Source organism: Heterodontus francisci, chromosome 17 (assembly GCF_036365525.1).
Source record: "Heterodontus francisci isolate sHetFra1 chromosome 17, sHetFra1.hap1, whole genome shotgun sequence".
NCBI lineage: Eukaryota > Metazoa > Chordata > Chondrichthyes > Heterodontiformes > Heterodontidae > Heterodontus > Heterodontus francisci.
The window spans coordinates 68,484,526-68,504,339 of record NC_090387.1 but is presented as its reverse complement, the minus strand read 5'-3'; the positions used below and the strand labels follow the sequence as shown (position 1 = coordinate 68,504,339).

Here is a 19,814-nt window from a genome sequence, read left to right as displayed (position 1 = left end):
CTGAGTGAATCTGCCCCTGTACCACTGGGGTATAACAGTATATCTGAGTGAATCTGCCCCTGTACCACTGGGGTATAACAGTATATCTGAGTGAATCTACCCCTGTACCACCAGGGTATAACAGTATATCTGAGTGAATCTGCCCCTGTACCACTGGGGTATAACAGTATATCTGAGTGAATCTGCCCCTGTACCACTGGGGTATAACAGTATATCTGAGTGAATCTACCCCTGTACCACCAGGGTATAACAGTATATCTGAGTGAATCTGCCCCTGTACCACTGGGGTATAACAGTATATCTGAGTGAATCTACCCCTGTACCACCGGGGTATAGCAGTATATCTGAGTGAATCTGCCCCTGTACCACTGGGGTATAGCAGTATATCTGAGTGAATCTACCCCTGTTCCACCGGGGTATAACAGTATATCTGAATGAATCTACCCCTGTACCACTGGGGTATAGCAGTATATCTGAGTGAATCTACCCCTGTACCACCAGGGGAGAACAGTATATCTGAGTGAATCCAGTCCTGTACCACTGGGGTATAACAGTATATCTGATTGAATCTACCCCTGTACCACTGGGGTATAACAGTATATCTGAGTGAATCTACTCCTGTACCACTGGGGTATAACAGTATATCTGAGTGAATCTACTCCTGTACCACTGGGGTATAACAGTATATCTGAGTGAATCTACCCCTGTACCACTGGGGTATAACAGTATATCTGATTGAATCTACCCCTGTACCACTGGGGTATAACAGTATATCTGAGTGAATCTACTCCTGTACCACTGGGGTATAGCAATATATCTGAGTGAATCTACCCCTGTACCACTGGGGTATAGCAGTATATCTGAGTGAATCTACTCCTGTACCACCAGGGTATAACAGTATATCTGAGTGAATCTGCCCCTGTACCACCGGGGTATAACAGTATATCTGAGTGAATCTACTCCTGTACCACTGGGGTATAACAGTATATCTGAGTGAATCTGCCCCTGTACCACCGGGGTATAACAGTATATCTGAGTGAATCTACCCCTGTACCACCGGGGTATAACAGTATATCTGAGTGAATCTACCCCTGTACCACTGGGGTATAACAGTATATCTGAGTGAATCTACCCCTGTACCACTGGGGTATAACAGTATATCTGAGTGAATCTGCCCCTGTACCACCGGGGTATAACAGTATATCTGAGTGAATCTACCCCTGTACCACTGGGGTATAACAGTATATCTGAGTGAATCTGCCCCTGTACCACCGGGGTATAACAGTATATCTGAGTGAATCTACCCCTGTACCACTGGGGTATAACAGTATATCTGAGTGAATCTACCCCTGTACCACTGGGGTATAACAGTATATCTGAGTGAATCTACCCCTGTACCACTGGGGTATAACAGTATATCTGAGTGAGTCTACCCCTGTACCACTGGGATATAACAGTATATCTGAGTGAATCTGCCCATGTACCACCGAGGTATAACAGTATATCTGAGTGAATCTACCCCTGTACCACTGGGGTATAACAGTATATCTGAGTGAATCTGCCCCTGTACCACCGGGGTATAACAGTATATCTGAGTGAATCTACCCCTGTACCACTGGGGTATAACAGTATATCTGAGTGAATCTACCCCTGTACCACTGGGGTATAACAGTATATCTGAGTGAATCTACCCCTGTACCACTGGGGTATAACAGTATATCTGAGTGAGTCTACCCCTGTACCACTGGGATATAACAGTATATCTGAGTGAATCTGCCCATGTACCACCGAGGTATAACAGTATATCTGAGTGAATCTGCCCCTGTACCACCAGGGTATAACAGTATATCTGAGTGATCTGCCCCTATACCACTGGGGTATAACAGTATATCTGAGTGAATCTACCCCTGTACCACCAGGGTATAACAGTATATCTGAGTGAATCTCTTCCTGTACCACTGGGGTATAGCAGTATATCTGAGTGAATCTACCCCTGTTCCACCGGGGTATAACAGTATATCTGAGTGAATCTACCCCTGTACCACTGGGGTATAACAGTATATCTGAGTGAATCTACCCCTGTACCACCAGGGTATAACAGTATATCTGAGTGAATCCAGTCCTGTACCACTGGGGTATAGCAGTATATCTGAGTGAATCTACCCCTGTTCCACCGGGGTATAACAGTATATCTGAGTGAATCTACCCCTGTACCACTGGGGTATAACAGTATATCTGAGTGAATCTACCCCTGTACCACTGGGGTATAACAGTATATCTGAGTGAATCTACCCCTGTACCACTGGGGTATAACAGTATATCTGAGTGAATCTACCCCTGTACCACTGGGGTATAACAGTATATCTGAGTGAATCTACCCCTGTACCACTGGGGTATAACAGTATATCTGAGTGAATCTACCCCTGTACCACTTGGGTATAACAGTATATCTGAGTGAATCTGCCCCTGTACCACCAGGGTATAACAGTATATCTGAGTGAATCTACCCCTGTACCACTGGGGTATAACAGTATATCTGAGTGAATCTACTCCTGTACCACTGGGGTATAACAGTATATCTGAGTGAATCTACCCCTGTACCACTTGGGTATAACAGTATATCTGAGTGAATCTGCCCCTGTACCACCAGGGTATAACAGTATATCTGAGTGAATCTACCCCTGTACCACTTGGGTATAACAGTATATCTGAGTGAATCTGCCCCTGTACCACCAGGGTATAACAGTATATCTGAGTGAATCTGCCCCTGTACCACTGGGGTATAACAGTATATCTGAGTGAATCTACCCCTGTACCACTTGGGTATAACAGTATATCTGAGTGAATCTGCCCCTGTACCACTGGGGTATAACAGTATATCTGAGTGAATCTACCCCTGTACCACTGGGGTATAACAGTATATCTGAGTGAATCTGCCCCTGTACCACTGGGGTATAACAGTATATCTGAGTGAATCTACCCCTGTACCACTTGGGTATAACAGTATATCTGAGTGAATCTGCCCCTGTACCACTGGGGTATAACAGTATATCTGAGTGAATCTGCCCCTGTACCACCAGGGTATAACAGTATATCTGAGTGAATCTCTTCCTGTACCACTGGGGTATAGCAGTATATCTGAGTGAATCTACCCCTGTTCCACCGGGGTATAACAGTATATCTGAATGAATCTACCCCTGTACCACTGGGGTATAGCAGTATATCTGAGTGAATCTACCCCTGTACCACCAGGGGAGAACAGTATATCTGAGTGAATCCAGTCCTGTACCACTGGGGTATAACAGTATATCTGAGTGAATCTACCCCTGTACCACTGGGGTATAACAGTATATCTGATTGAATCTACCCCTGTACCACTGGGGTATAACAGTATATCTGAGTGAATCTACTCCTGTACTACTGGGGTATAACAGTATATCTGAGTGAATCTGCCCCTGTACCACCGGGGTATAACAGTATATCTGAGTGAATCTACCCCTGTACCACTGGGGTATAACAGTATATCTGAGTGAATCTACCCCTGTACCACTGGGGTATAACAGTATATCTGAGTGAATCTACCCCTGTACCACTTGGGTATAACAGTATATCTGAGTGAATCTACCCCTGTACCACTGGGGTATAACAGTATATCTGAGTGAATCTACCCCTGTACCACTGGGGTATAACAGTATATCTGAGTGAATCTACCCCTGTACCACTGGGGTATAACAGTATATCTGAGTGAATCTACCCCTGTACCACTGGGGTATAACAGTATATCTGAGTGAATCTACCCCTGTACCACTGGGGTATAACAGTATATCTGAGTGAATCTACCCCTGTACCACTTGGGTATAACAGTATATCTGAGTGAATCTGCCCATGTACCACCGGGGTATAACAGTATATCTGAGTGAAATAAACTGAGCTAGCAATCCAGGCTAATGTCGTCTGGATCTCTGTTGAAATCCAGCCATAGCAGCTGGTTGAATTTAAATTGATTAGTCAATAGAAATTTCGTCACAGTAATGGTGTCATAAAACTGTCATTGCTTGTCATAAAAACCCATCTGGTTCATTCATTTCCTTTTAGCAAAGCAAATCTACTGTCCTTTTCTGGCCTGGCTCTACCTGTGATTCTGGACCCACAGCAATGTGGTTGACTCTTAACTGCCCTCTGATAAGGCCTAGCAAGCCACTCAGTTGTCAGGAGCAATTAGGGATGGGCAACAAATGCTGGCCTTGCCAGTTTTGCCCACATCCCATGAAAGAATAAAAAAACAACTTGCACTGCCCCATGTTTAAATCAGGCAAAATGTGCTGAGCAGTTTCCATTTCCATTGTAGCCAATTACAAAGTTGGCACTGAAAGCATGCTCAGCGCACCTGCTATTTTTTGCAGAAATAGGTGCTGACTTATATTACGACCAGGTGAGAAAAGGGTCTAAGGGTTCCCTCTCAGCCTTTTTCTGGTTTGGCTGCAACAGGGTTTAGTTTTTAAAACACCGTGTTTTAGCTTCCCTCTCAGTGTGTCCTTGCTCACTGCTCTCTAATTGTAATGGCAAAGAAATCAACCAGACAGGTTTTCTCAGATTTAAACAAGAAAGGTATAAGTTTATTAACCTTAAATTCAGTTAAAACTACTAGAAATATGCAATGCGACCATGCTAGCATGCATACGCGATAAACACACATGTAAATACTGACAGGAAAGGAGAAAGAATTAAAGAAAAAAAGGTTTAAAGCAATAGCTGGAGTTCAGTTACTGGCTTTGTGTTTGATGTAAAGACTTCGATTGCAGTTAAGTCTTGCAGTTCTTGTTGGGGCCCAGTGCACACTTTCAAACTTGTTTCAATAGTCTTCTGTCTTGAGGCTTGAGTTACTTCCGTGGGTCCCTGGAATTCTGTGTGTGAGAGAGAGACAGGGAGAGACCTTCCTTCTCTTTGGTCTTCAAATTGCAGCCTCTTCCCAAAACTATTCTGTGAGCACAATTTCAAACAATTCCAAGTCGGCCAGCTGGTTAGTCATGTGACTAGCTCCTTATTTGACGAGGTTTGTGGATTTCCTCCAAGCTTAGAGGTGTGGGGTGGTTGGAGGGGGGTTGGGGGGGTGGAATGCTGGCTCTTATACATTCAACGTCTCTTGACCAAAAATCCATCTGGCTATTTGAATCAGGGAGGCACTCCCATTGTCTTCTTCAGGCAACTGTCTTTTGGAATGCAGATGTGCAGCCATGTTTTCAGCCACTGTTGTCTTTTTTAAACAAGTTATTTCAAGTCCACTAACAGGTCAAAAATAATGTTCCATATCCCAAAAATGAGACATATTAATTTTGTCAGGTGTGGTTTCCGTCACACTCATTAGGTGCTATTACCTTGTACATTTTAATTACCTCTAACTGGTGTTGGGTTACAGCTTGCATTGCTCAGCACTGACTGCAGTAACAACATAAATAGCACCTTATTATGGTAGAAATATAACCGCTGCCACTGCCTATCTTACAACTGTACTTTGCTCATTTATATTTCAGCTTTCTACCTACGCCTACTTAAGGAATATTCTAAAACATCCAAAATCAACACGTACTTCTAAAAGCAGTAGTTGAATCTTGATAAATTATTTCTTCTGTATGTAGCTATTGACAGTTTAGCATTAACTCTATTTCAGTTCTTCTGAACATCACCATTGTTGCAGATGGAGGCATTAAACCATACAACCAATATGGCAGGCAAATTACATTGGCACCAACACACTCTCAATTAATGGTAGACACTACTCCCTCAGTACCATATGGCAGTGCCAGTCTAGATTATGTGCCAAAGTCCTGGAGTGGGGCTTGAACTCATGACCTGCTGACTCAGACATAAGAGTGCTACAGAGCCAAGGTTGACCTAGCTCAATTATACAGTCATTTTTCTAAACACTTTCATCTGTACTAACCTTGACTGCACTGGACTGACCATTGGTGGCGATTGACTGTGATCTGAATTGTTCACACATCACTGAGGCATAAATTGTGCATGGATGCAAATTGCTCCAATCTAATGTGGAAATAAATCTCTGGTCACAGGAGCTTGTATATGATGTTGTCAGGTAAATCATCGCTGTTTACAAAAGCATATTTCTCTGTGTGTTTCTTGAGTTTGCAGATAAAAAATATGTCTGTGGAAAAGAGTGATGTCGACCTCAGTGATGAAAAAGGAATCCTACTCGCTATCCAAAATGTGGCTGCTGTCTTCAAGGGAACCATGAACTATGCATACTCAAACTGGCTGCAAGTATTCACTTTAACTAAGAAATCTCTGTGGTTGGTTTTTTTTGCAAGACAAAAATAAAGAGTAATTGGATATTGTAATTTTGCAGAGTAATTGGATATTGTTGACAGGTATAAGTTTCTCTCTGCCTAGTACCTCTCTGATCACACTCCCCACCCCCAGTGTTGTGGCCCAGAGGTGAGAAAGCAAGTCATTCTGTATTGCTTTCAAAAATCCACCTAGTCATTAGTTCCAAAACCAAATGAGAGAGGTTCAACATGATAGAGGTCTGAGAACAAGCCTGCCCTCTTAGTTTAGTTTAGTTTTAGTTTAGAGATACAGCACTGAAACAGGCCCTTCGGCCCACCGAGTCTGTGCCGACCATCAACCACCCATTTATACTAATCCTACACTAATTCCATATTCCTACCACATCCCCACCTGTCCCTATATTTCCCTACCACCTACCTAAACTAGGGGCAATTTATAATGGCCAATTAACCGATCAACCTGCAAGTCTTTGGCATGTGGGAGGAAACCGGAGCACCCGGAGGAAACCCACGCAGACACAGGGAGAACTTGCAAACTCCACACAAGCAGTACCCAGAATTGAACCCGGGTCGCTGGAGCTGTGAGGCTGCAGTGCTAACCACTGCGCCACTTCTTGATCAAGTATTCAGGGCCATGGGAAAGGGATAAGGAAATGCTAGAAAAGAGCATAAAAGATGGAGTTAAAACTCTTGCTAGGGGAAGAAGTGGATAATATTTTCATAATAGTGGCCAATAATGCAGTTCAATTTGAAATATGTTTTTGTATGTGCATAGATCAAGGAGAGAAATGTTAAACACTTGTACGTAAGGATATCATCCTTGTCAAGGGGTAGGCATCTTTCGAAAGGGAGGTGGAGTTAACAAAGAGACCAGGCAGAGAAAAGGCAGTTGCCCTTTGAACAGATTGTGGAAATTAATTACACCCCATCTGGCATAGTATTAAATTACTCAGCATGGTGTATGTAGTGTAATGAATGTTCTGATGGATTCAGAGATGTGTGAGCGGGCAGGTTGTAAGATGTCAAAAGTATCAATGTTTAGAAAGGGGTTATGTTAACTCAGTGACCACTGCCATGTTTGCTAGACCTGAATTTGCTCCCTTTATGGCTGTTAGTATTTATCTTTGAAGATGATAAAGACTATAAATTATTAAATACTTATTTTGAGCAGTTATTGGATCGTCCAATCCCTTCAAAAATGTCAAACAGTTACAAAGAATTCTGGTTCATGTAAATCCTGGTTTTAGAATATTTGTTATTTAGCCTGTTGCTATTATTGGAGGTTCTGATGTGGAATGGTTAGCCAGCATAGCAGCATAAAGGGGTTGAATTAATACATAGTTGAAATGATAGAGTTGTCACTAACCTAGAATTCTCCCATGCAGACAGACTCGGCAACAATGCCTCAGTAATCATAGAATCATAGAATGGTTACAGCATAGAAGGAGGCCATTCGGTCCATCGTGTACATGCTGGCTCTCAGCAAGAGTAATTCACCTAGTCCCACCCCCTGCCTTTTCCCTTTAGCCCTGCAAATGTTTTTCTCTTCAGGTAATTATCCAGTTCTCTTTTGAAGGCCTCGATTGAATTTGCCTCCACCGCACTCTCAGGCAGTACATTCCAGATCCTAACCACTTGCTGAGTTAAAAACTTATTTCCTCATGTCGCTGTTGCTTCTTTTGCCAATCACCTTAAATCGGTGTCCTTTGCTTCTGGATCATCCTGCCTATATACTCTGTCGAGACCCCTCATGATTTTTAACACTTCTATCAAATCTCCTTTAAATCGTCTCTTCTCCAAGGAGAACAGACTCAGCTTTTCCAACTGTCCATGTAACTGAAGTTCCTCATCCGGGGAACCATTCTCGTGAATCTTTTCTACATTCTCTCTAATGCCTTAACATCCTTCCAAAGATGTGGTGCCCAGAATTGGGCACAATACTTCAGCTGAGGCCAAACTGGTGTTTTATACAGGTTTAAGGTAACTGCCTCGTTTCTGTACTCTGCTCATATTTATAAAGCCCAGAAACCCATATGCTTTTTATTAACCGTTTTCTCAACCTGCCCTGCAACCTTCAATGATTTCTGCACCTATACCCCCAGGTCCCTTTGCTCCTGCACCCCCTTTTGAATTGTATCCTTTATTTTATATTGCCTCTGCTCATTCTTCCTACCAAAATGAATCACTTCACACTTCTGTGCATTAAATTGCATCTACCACTTGTCTGCCCATTTGACCAGCCCGATTATGTCCTCTTGAAGTTCAGCAATACTCCTCACAGTTCACAATACTTCCAAGTTTTGTGTCATCCGCAAATTTTGAAATTGTGACCTGTACACTCAAGTCTAGATCATTAATATATATCAAGAAAAGCAGGGGTCCCAACACCGACCCCTGGAGAAGCCCACTACATACCATCCTCCAATCTGAAAAAACAACCATTCACAGCTACCCGCTATTTCCTGTCGCTCAGATAATTTTGTATCCATGCTACTACTGCCCCACTTATTCCATGGGCTGTAACTTTGCTCACAAGCCTGTTATGTGACACTTTATCAAATGCCATTTGGAAGTCCACGTATATCAAACCACCCACATTACGCTCATCAAGCCTCTCTGTTACCTCATCAAAAAACTCACTCACGTTAGTTAAACATGATTTGCCCTTAACAAATCCATGCTGGCTTTCCTTGCCTAATCCACATTTGTCCAAGTGACTATTGATTTTGTCCCAAATTATTTGTAAAAGTTTTCCCACCACTGAGGTTAAACTGAACGGGATGAGGAACTGTCGTTGTTGGGCTTGTCCTTGCACCCTTTTTTGAACAAGGGTTTAATATTTGTAGTTCTCCAGTCCTCTGGCTCCACCCTTGTATGTAAGGAGGATTGGAAGATTATGACCAATGCTTCCACAATTTCCACTCTTGCATCCAAGGATACTTAGGGAAGTATCTTATCTGGTCCTGGTGACTGATCAACTTTAAGTACAGCCAGCCTATCTAATACCACCTCTTTATCAATTTTTTGAGTCTCAACTACTTCTTGTTTCATCATGACTTTGGCAGTATCTTCTTCATTGGTAAAGACGGATGCAAAGTATTCATTTCGTATTTCAGCCATGCCCTCTGCCTCCACATGTAAATCCCCTTTTAGGTCCCTAATCGGCCCCACCTCTCCTTTTACCATCCTTTTATTATTTATGCGCCTGTAGAAGACTCTTAATTTCCTTTTTATGTTAGCAGCGAGTCTCTTCTCATACTTCCTCTTCGCTTCCGTCTCTTCTCATACTCTGTCTTTGCTTGATGGTCCAAAAGTATGATTAGTACTCACCATATGAAAGCTTATGAACAGGAGCTTGTTACTCCATTATTTTAATGGTATTCTTGCTGTAAAAATTTAACTAATGGCAACATTGCAGAGTTGTGTCTACACATCAAGCGTAAAACAGGTACCGTGATGACCTAATTAGCAATGGATGGGTCACACCCAATCTGCACATTCATTCAGGCCACCGCTAAGTATATGAGATCCATTATTCAGGTGGCCCGAGCAGCCACCTAAAGTAGCCCCCTTACTTACATAACGCCTGTTGGAAGTTCCTGGTTTGGCACATGCCGTGTGCTTGCTGCCGAGTATGGACCCGAAAACAGCTTGAAACTGTTTCTACCCCTCCATCTTTAAACCATTAGTTTTAGTAAGTAATTGTAAAGAGTTATTCTTAACTGCAATGAGTTTTTTTTATTGATTTGAGCTTTTTTAGATTGTAAAACCCTGATTGAGGAGCGATTGAGGTAAAGCGAGAAAGTAATACAAAGCTTGGGTTTTAAAAGCTTTTAGATTCAGAAGCTTGGAGCAGGTATCTTGAATAACTTGCACACTTTTGAAGAAATATTGGTGTAATTGAGTCTGCTGACTTGTGATGGGTGTCTGAATGTTAAAGGTTCTAGCACGCTGCTTTTAGGGGTAAATTTTGTGGCACAGTTTGTGCAATGGGATTACATTCACCAGAATCCCGACGATGTGAATGTCTTTCTATCAGACTGTGATTGAATATACCCCAGCCTCCTTCAATTGTTTTTCTTTTTCTTAGGTTAAATCTAAATCACTCACTGGATTTTGAAATTGAGTCCCAGACTGATCTTAATCTTGTTCTAACTTTAGGTGAGTGTGGTATTTAACATTCTATCAAACAGGTCAGACTCACTGTTATATAATTCCCAAATGTCAATACTTTTTAATTTTGACTGGGACATTGCAGTGTGGGTGGGAAAGCGGTGATTGCTGGGGAAGGGGGTGGGGAGATGGACACTGAGAAGGAAGTACAGGAATTTGAGGAAGGAAAATTGAAGGCATGATTGGGAAGGCATAATTGAAGAAACACATTTTTTAGGAAGCTTTTGATGGTTGGGAGAGAGGGATAAAGATAAAGGTAGAATTTGTGACCAAAGACTGAATGATTAACCTTTGGTATTGGGAGGGAGAGAGTAGGGCAGAGATTGTAATCTAGAAGCACAGAAACAGAGCTTGCATACGGGGGCGGAGGGTGTGAACTGGGTGTGAGGGGGTTGGAGAGCGGGGTGGGGGGGGGTGGGTGGGTACAAGGTGGTGAAGGTCAGCAGCTCTTGGGCTACTTGAGTTTTGAAATAGCTGAGTTTTATAATGGATGGCAATGAGGAAGCCAGGGAAGAGTGTGTTAAAGGAACCATTGTGAACAATTTGGGAAAAAAACAACTACGACCAGTCCTTTTAACCACCTGTTGACTGAGTGGAAGGAGGAATTGTCAGAGGTCAAGTAGCGAGTCTGCAACTATTTTATCTCCTATAAATAGAGAGTGGGGGTGGAGCTACTCCATACAGAAAATGTACCCATTTTGTCCCACCGATGATGGTTTGTTCTTGATAATCTTTATACGAGTCACGTAATTGACAACAGTTTGTAGATCATTTGTACACAAATATTGTGATTGTGAATAACCTAGAGACACTTTTGGCTGTGTACATGGGGTCCTGACGTCAGCACAGTGTGTCTAAAATTTTATCAGGAAAATACTTTTGATCCAACCTTTAAAAAAAACTGTGAGGTCCTACTTTTTGGACATCTTGCCAAGAACTGCATCACTCTGGATTTACAGCCAATAAAATGACCAGCTGCATCCCAGGTGGATCCTGTGTAATTCTTGACATGATATTGCATCTAAACTTTTGCTTCCTTGCAGCCTGTAACAACGGGCGAATTGCTGTAACCATCTCTGATTGTCTGCTGAACTTTGACAAGTTAACACTGCAAATACAAAAACTCAGAGAGTAAGTTGAAGCTTCTGTTCCAATGGAAAGATCTGTGGTTTCTTTGATTTCTCAAAAATACACAGAACCCATGAGAATCTCAAGGATTGTCTCGCAAGGATTACCTTGCAGTCTGCTACAGGTACAACACCTTACATGAGGTGTATGCGGAGGGATTGGAATGGAAATACCATACCTGTTGGTTCAAAAAATGACATGAGCTGTAGCTAGGCCCGAGGGTTGTAACAGACTCTTTTCACTTGCTCCATGGGTGGTTAGATGGCACCCTGCCTTATAACATTTCTTCGCTTTCTCATATTGGACACTGAGTGCCAGTTCTAGTAATACTCCTCAGCCAGACATAATAGGGGCAATTTTAACCTAACTGTCCTGTTGGGCAACTAATGGGATAGGGTGCAATGCTGGTTTTGTACCCCATCTGGTTTTACTCTCCATGAATGGAGTGTAAAACTGCCATTCCACCTGATCCGATAGGTTCCCTTCCTGACAAGTAAGATTAAAATGATCCCAATGAGCCACTGCTTAACTGAGATCCACAGGTAAAGGGAAGGTGGGCTACTCTTGGCCCCCAGCACATATCGTATCACTATTCGGTGGTCAATATTTAACTGCCTGTTGTACTAAAGAAGTTCTGTTTGCAGTTTAAAAGATTTGTCAAACACATTTGTTTGAAATGGCATCCCTTTAATGACATTAAAAAATAACACAGAATGAATCTGTTAGCCAGGGACAGAGCATCATTTTAATGGTCATTCTGCCTTTGAGGGTGAATTTTAGCACCTAGGTACATTTTCTACTCACTTGACATCTAGGGGTCGAGTTTTCACTTGTTTTTGCCAGTATATCAGTGCAATCTGGGCAGAATTCACCAATTCAGTGCCAAGGATCATGGAAAGGAAACAGCTTGCGCTTGTGTTTTCCATGATCTTTTCCGCTAGTTAAAAAACACTTCAGCTGAAGCCGACTCAGCCAATAAACTGGCTGCATCCCCGGGGTGAAATTGTGAGATCTCACCGATGGCACTGATTCAGGAAGGCTCTTCAAATTACACTCATTGTCTTAGACACATAGGCACTAGTATTGTTGTTGTTTTAGCCATAGTCCGAAAGGACCCCAGGCATCTCTCTCCGTTAGAGAGACAGTTGGTAATGTATAGTTTGAGGGTCACCACCCCTCAAGCCTATTGAAAGGCTCCATGAACTACCACAGCCGCTACATGGATTGAACCCGCATTGTTGTCATCTTTCTGCATCACACACTAGCTGTCTAATAAAAAACTGAGCTATTTGCACCAGTGAAACTATTAAAGTATGTTTGTAAAGTCATTCTCAGTGATTTTACATCAGATTACTCACAGGTGGATGACTGGTCACCCTTATAAAAATGCTTAATTTTGCTGAGAAAGACATTCTTGGCTGTATTACTGAAACTGCACCAGCTTATCACTCTTAAATACATAGAAACATAGAGAAATACAGCACTGAAACAGGCCCTTCGAGTCTGTGCCGACCAACAACCACCCATTTATACTAATCCTACATTAATCCCATATTTCCCTACCACATCCCTACACCAGGGGCAATTTATAATGGCCAATTTACCTATCAACCTGCAAGTCTTTGGCTGTGGGAGGAAACCGGAGCACCTGGTGGAAACCCACACAGTCACAGGGAGAGCTTGCAAACTCCACACAGTACCCAGAACTGAACCCGGGAGCTGGAGCTGTGAGGCTGCGGTGCTAACCACTGCGCCACTCCAAATACATCACAGAATATATTTTAATTGAAAGAGAAAAGAAACAGTTATGTTCTACAATGCTGCCTGATTGCACTGATTCATGGAAGATTATTTGTTTGTGATTATGCAGATGAATTTTAGTGGAAACCTGAAGTATAACCGAACCAGCACAATTGCAAACACATTTTGGGTGCAATTGCACCCTAAGTGGAACTTTTACTTATTTTTTTTTTATTTCATTTTAAAAAATTTACTTCCTAAAGTGCCTATGCCAGCTCTTTGAAAGAGCTATCTAACTAATCCCACATCCCTGTCCTTTCCCCATCGCCCTGCAAATTTCTCTTTACAAGTTATTATTGAATTTACTTCCACCATCCTTTTAGGTAGTGCATTCCAGATCATAACAACTTGCTGCGTAAAAAATGTTTTCCTCATGTTGAGTCCGGCTCTTTTGCCAATCACCTTCAATGTGTGCCCTGTGATTACCAACCTGTAGTTCATTCCGTTTGCATTGAAACATGTTTTGGATTGCCTGTAATCTGCCTCAAGTTTTATTATCAAAAAGAGAGGAGTGAGTTACACACGATTACTGAAAACCCAGGACTTCTGACCTGCTTGTGGGGCATAGAACAAAATAACTGCCGAGGATCGAACGATATTGCATGCCCATTAAAACCTTCCTGTGTTAAGGTAGATCATCGGCACATGGGTAGCAGGACTTATGGGCGGTTGATTGAGGAATTCTGCATAACTTGGTAGCTATTAGTTGGGCTAGGTGACATTTATTCGAGGGGGAAGGCTAAGGCTGCGGGGGCTGGGTTACGTGAGTGGGTCTAAATGGGAGTGGGACAGGTGTGTACTAGTTATTTTGTCTGTTATATTTTCCCCTGCACCAGGAATTCAGAAATACCAGCTTTCTGTTGCTACTTTTGAAATCTGATTTCTGGACCAATTAGGATGCAAATGGGGATACAACAGTAATATAGGCTTATTATACCAAGCAATTGTCATCTGGATTTCTCTAACTTTCAATTAGTCCTAATCTTTCTCAGTTCTGAAGCTGTGGGAAGGGTATGGATGTGTGGTGGTAATGTCACAGCACGAGTAATTCAGAGCATTTGACTTCAGATTCTACCATAGCAGTGTGAGAATTTGAATTCAGTTTAAAAAAAATTAATCTGGACATAAGATGTCATAAGTAGAAGTGGCCATGAAACTGACGGATTTTTATAAAAACCCAACTGGTTCAGCAATATCCTTGAAGGAAGGAAACCTGCCTTCCTTACCCGGTTAGTCTGTACCTGACTCCAGTCCTACACCAGTGTGGTTGACTCATTATTGCCCTCTGAAATGAACTAGCAAACCATTCAGTTGTATTAAACCACATAAAGAATAATCTCTTCATGCATGGCAGCAGTTCAAGAACAAGGGTCACTGCTGCCTACACAGGGCAACTAGGGATGGGCAATAAAAATTGGCTTTGCCCACATCTGGAAATGAATTTTTAAAATGTTATTAATTTGATCTATTTACCTCACTTCTGCATTTTGCTAAAAACAATCACTGACTTGTTTTTAACATCATAAATTGAAACTAATTAAGAAATTAGATAGTTTTCACAATATGCTCTTCCTGTTCTTTCCAAACAGAGTCAACTGGATTAAACAACTATTCACGGATATTGTCTCTTTCACTTTGAGACATATTGTTAAGGGACAGGTAAAAGTGGCATTTTTTTATTTCATTCGCAAATATAGAAATTTCTTCTCCCCCTTCTTTAAAAATTCTCCAATTAAAGAGTGAAATTCTGTTGAGCTGCTATGTGCCAGAATTTTTTTTTTAACATGGGAAGTAGCACAGGCATTTGGTCTCACTTCACCCTGCCTGTAGACACCGGACCTGATGGAAGGGAGCCACCCTCTGCCTGTAGACACCAGGTCTGGTGGAAGGGAGCCACCTTCTGCCTGTAGACACCAGGTCTGGTGGAAGGGAGCCACCTTCTGTCTGTAGACACCAGGGCTGATGGAAGGGAGCCACCCTCTGCCTGTAGACACCATGCCTGTTGGAAGGGAGCCACCTTCTGCCTGTAGACATGAGGCCTGATGGAAGGGAGCCACGTTCTGCATGTAGACACCAGGTCTGGTGGAAGGGAGCCACCCTCTGCCTGTAGACACCAGGCCTGATGGAAGGGAGCCACCCTCTGCCTGTAGACACCAGGCCTGATGGAAGGGAGCCACCCTCTGCCTGTAGACACCAGGCCTGATGGAAGGGAGCCACCCTCTGCCTGTAGACACAAGGCCTGATGGAAGGGAGCCACCCTCTGCCTGTAGCCACCAGGCATGATGGATGGGAGCCACCTTCTGCCTGTAGACACCAGGTCTGGTGGAAGGGAGCCACCCTCTGCCTGTAGACACCAGGCCTGCTGGAACGGAGCCACCCTCTGCCTGTAGACACCAGGCCTGCTGGAACGAGCCACCCTCTGCCTGTAGACACCAGGCCTGATGGAAGGGAGCCACCCTCTGCCTGTAGACACCAGGCCTGCTGGAACGGAGCCACCCTCTGCCTGTAGATACCAGGGCTGATGGAAGGGAGCCACCCTCTGCCTGTAGAGACCACGCCTGATGGAAGGGAGCCACCCTCTGCCTGTAGACACCAGACCTGTTGGAAGGGAGCCACCTTCTGCCTGGAGACACCAGGCCTGCTGGAAGGGAGCCACCTTCTGCCTGTAGACACCAGGCCTGATCTAAGGGAGCCACCCTCTGCCTGTAGACACCAGGCCTGATGGAAGGGAGCCACCCTCTCCCTGTAGACACCAGGCCTGATGGAAGGGAGCCACCCTCTGCCTGTAGACACCAGGCATGATAGAAGGGAGCCACCCTCTGCTTGTAGACACCAGGCCTGATGGAAGGGAGCCACCCTCTGCCTGTAGACACCAGGCCTGATGGAAGGGAGCCACCTTATGCCTGTAGACACCAGGTCTGGTGGAAGGGAGCCACCTTCTGCCTGTAGACACCAGGTCTGGTGGAAGGGAGCTACCCTCTGCCTGTAGACACCATGCCTGATGGAAGGGAGTCACCCTCTGCCTGTAGACACCAGGCCTGATGGAAGGGAGCCACCTTCTGCCTGTAGACATCAGGCCTGATGGAAGGGAGCCACCTTCTGCCTGTAGACATCAGGCCTGATGGAAGGGAGCCACCTTCTGCCTGTAGATACCAGGGCTGATGGAAGGGAGCCACCCTCTGCCTGTAGACACCAGGCCCGATGGAAGGGAGCCACCCTCTGCCTGTAGACACCAGGCCCGATGGAAGGGAGCCACGGGAGCCACCCTCTGCCTGTAGACACCAGGCCCGATGGAAGGGAGCCACCCTCTGCCTGTGGACACCAGGTCCGATGGAAGGGAGCCACCCTCGGCCTTTAGACACCAGGCCCGATGGAAGGGAGCCACTTTCTGCCTGTAGACACCAGGCCCGATGGAAGGGAGCCACTCTCTGCCTGTAGACACCAGGCCTGCTGGAACGGAGCCACCTTCTGCTTGTAGACACCAGGCCTGATGGAAGGGAGCCACCTTCTGCCTGAGGACACCAGGCCCGATGGAAGGGAGCCACCTTCTGCCTGTAGACACCAGGCTTGATGGAAGGGAGCCACCCTCTACTTTAGACAACAGTAATGAGCCTTTTTTTTAGAGTGTAAACCACCTAATAATAGAGTTGTTACTCCCTGAAAAATGATACATTCTTTCCGGACTTAAACATTTTAAGTTTTTCTGTGCCGTAAATGATTCTGACTCTGAGTACAATATCTATCCTCTCTGATCCCCTTCCCCTTCATATCCAAAACAAAACCAATAGGAGAAGCAATCATTATCAGCATTCCCTGGTAATGAAAGATAAACTTGTAACAGAATGTTCCCAGCATTCTCCCTAAACTTTCTTTGTGTTTTAAGATCTGTGTGGAAATTCATAAAATGGCAAATCTACTGGCAGACTTCACTCTGTATCAAGCAGGTAAGAGTTATCTTGGACGGTGGTAAAACTTTTAAATGTTGCAATGTATAGTTCATGTACTTTCTACTGTCGCTATTCACATCATATTTTTCATTTTTGTCATCCCTTCCAAAGTCATTACTCTCTTTACCATCATCAGTTGATGGGACAATCTGGCCTTCCATAAATACACAGATGCCTTCAATCGCAGTCTTTTGCCAGCATAACAAAAGAGAGGGATTGCATAGAATTGAATGAGTAATAAGGGCAGGAAAACCACCAGCCAGTATTATTTCTTTCCCTCTACCACAAATGAAAGGAAGGTCTTACAACTAAAAAGTGTCTCCTCAGGATGCGTCAAAGTGCTTTATACCCAAAAGATTACTTTTTGAAGAGCAGTTACTGTTGGTATCTAAGCCCAAATGCAGCAACCAATTTGCACGCAGTGGTATTGGTTCAGTGAGAAATGTTGGCCAGGACACTGGGGAGAACCTCCTGCTGCTCTCTGAATAGTGCCAGGTCTGCCTAAGAAGGCAGACAGGGCTGCAGTTTAATGTTCCATCCAAATCACCTCCCTCAGTACAGCACCGAAGCATCAGTCAAGATTATTTTGCTCAAGTCCATTGTGGGGCTTGAACGCATAGTCTTCTGACTGTGAGGCAAGGGTACTATGAAGGTGGCACTTAGCCTACAATGGAAGATTGACAATTATCTCTTCCTTTAGGGCAAGTCCAAGTGGAGACATCAATCAAAATTGAAGTTGGATTTTCCAGTGCTCTAGCACTAATTACCAGGCTATCTATTTTAAAACCTGCTGAATGCACTTTTAGCAATGTGGCTTCTTTATAACAAGCAGCTTTTCTCTTCATACAGGACTGTTCATACAGGATGGGGAGATTGCCACAAGTATCGAATTAACCGGTGACCCAGCACTTACTTCAGGATACATTGAATCACGGCACAAGGTAATTGTGCAAAACCCCAGCAGGAAAATCCTTTGCAGCCTTAGAGTAATGTAGTGAAAATCAGTCACCTGCTATTTTGATTTAACTTATAGTACAGAACCCTATTGAAAAGCTTTCTTCTGTGATCTTGCTATTAGTAATGTGAACTAGTAATGTTCTAATGAACCTGACAACATATAGACTACACTGGTACACCAGAGAGTGTGGGGTAAGGGGACTGCTCATTACATATTCTAGTGGGGGGATGGGGTGAGTTACCCATTTTGGGTCTCACATCAGAGGAAGGTACTGAGTGGAGGCCAGGTGCTTTTAGGCTGCAGGGACAGTTAGAGGATGAGGCACTGAGAGCAAAGAGAGAGGGAGGACTCTCCTGCACCTCCTTTTGTGGTCAGATAATAAACCAGGTTGGAGCAGTCTGAGACCAGGTTAACTATTGAGACCAGGCTAACTATTGAGCCCCTTGCTGAGGAATGACGGGGAGGAGGCACTTAAAACAAAGAAAAGAAATACATAAAAGCAAATATATAAGTAGCAGGATTAGATGGGTTATAACCCAAGGGATTAAAATTAAAATTCAAAATGGACTGTTTTAGTTTCTTCTGTTACATGAAATATTCCAGAATATCTGTAAAACTGGATTCCAGTTAAATTGGATGCAGTGGAACTGTTTATCATTCCATTACATCGTGAATAAACAGTGCTGTCTGTTACATCACTGAATGCAGTGATAGTCAGCAGCTTTTTCCCAGGGTGGAAGAGTCAGTTACTAGGGGACATAGGTTTAAGGTGAGAGGGGCAAAGTTTAGCGGGGATGTGCGAGGCAAGTTCTTTACACAGAGGGTGGTGAGTGCCTGGAACTTGCTGCCGGGGGAGGTGGTGGAAGCAGGTACGATAGCGACGTTTAAGAGGCATCTTGACAAATACATGAATAGGATGGGAATAGAAGGATACGGACCCCGGAAGTGCAGAAGGTTTTAGTTTAGACAGGCATCAAGATCGGCGCAGGCTTGGAGGGCCGAATGGCCTGTTCCTGTGCTGTACTGTTCTTTGCATTCACTGCTGCTGCTTTAAAATGTCGAACTATTTACCTTCACTGGCAGTGCAGCCTTTTTAGTTAGAAATTTTCAGGTAGCCCCTCTACTTGGAAATGCCCACTCTGAAAATTCAAATGCCTTTGTTATTCTTTTGAGTCTCTGCTATGTTTGTCGAGGGTTAAACAAATCTGATCTGGAAGTGATCCCAACTTGGACAACCTATGCCTAATGGGACTGCAGTCCGGTCTGAAAATGATACGGCCTTGGGCAATCCCTCAGCAAACGGGACTGCAGCCTGGTCTGAAAATGATCCGGCCTTGGGCAAACACGGACAATCTGGCTAGAGTTTGGTGATTGGAAGAAGCTGCTTCATTGCTTAACCACAAAATGGAAGGTGTATAGGGTTCCACAAAGGTAATGCTTAGTATCCATTGGGTATACTCTTAACTTCCCTGTTTTAGTCCTTCTTATCCATAGGACAGACCT

General features: G+C 43.8%; 1 protein-coding gene across 2 annotated transcripts in view; it reads left to right on the top strand.

Annotated features, from left to right (window-relative positions):
- Positions 1-19,814, top strand: part of cetp (cholesteryl ester transfer protein, plasma) — a 48,431-nt gene that overhangs the window by 10,038 nt on the left and 18,579 nt on the right. For both annotated transcript variants that reach the window (XM_068049599.1, XM_068049598.1), the window contains exons 3-8: positions 6,144-6,275; positions 10,396-10,466; positions 11,522-11,609; positions 14,996-15,065; positions 17,290-17,350; positions 18,203-18,294. In XM_068049599.1, the coding sequence (XP_067905700.1) occupies positions 6,160-6,275; positions 10,396-10,466; positions 11,522-11,609; positions 14,996-15,065; positions 17,290-17,350; positions 18,203-18,294 (498 nt within the window). In that variant the 5' untranslated portion in view covers positions 6,144-6,159. The remainder of the gene's footprint in view (positions 1-6,143; positions 6,276-10,395; positions 10,467-11,521; positions 11,610-14,995; positions 15,066-17,289; positions 17,351-18,202; positions 18,295-19,814) is intronic.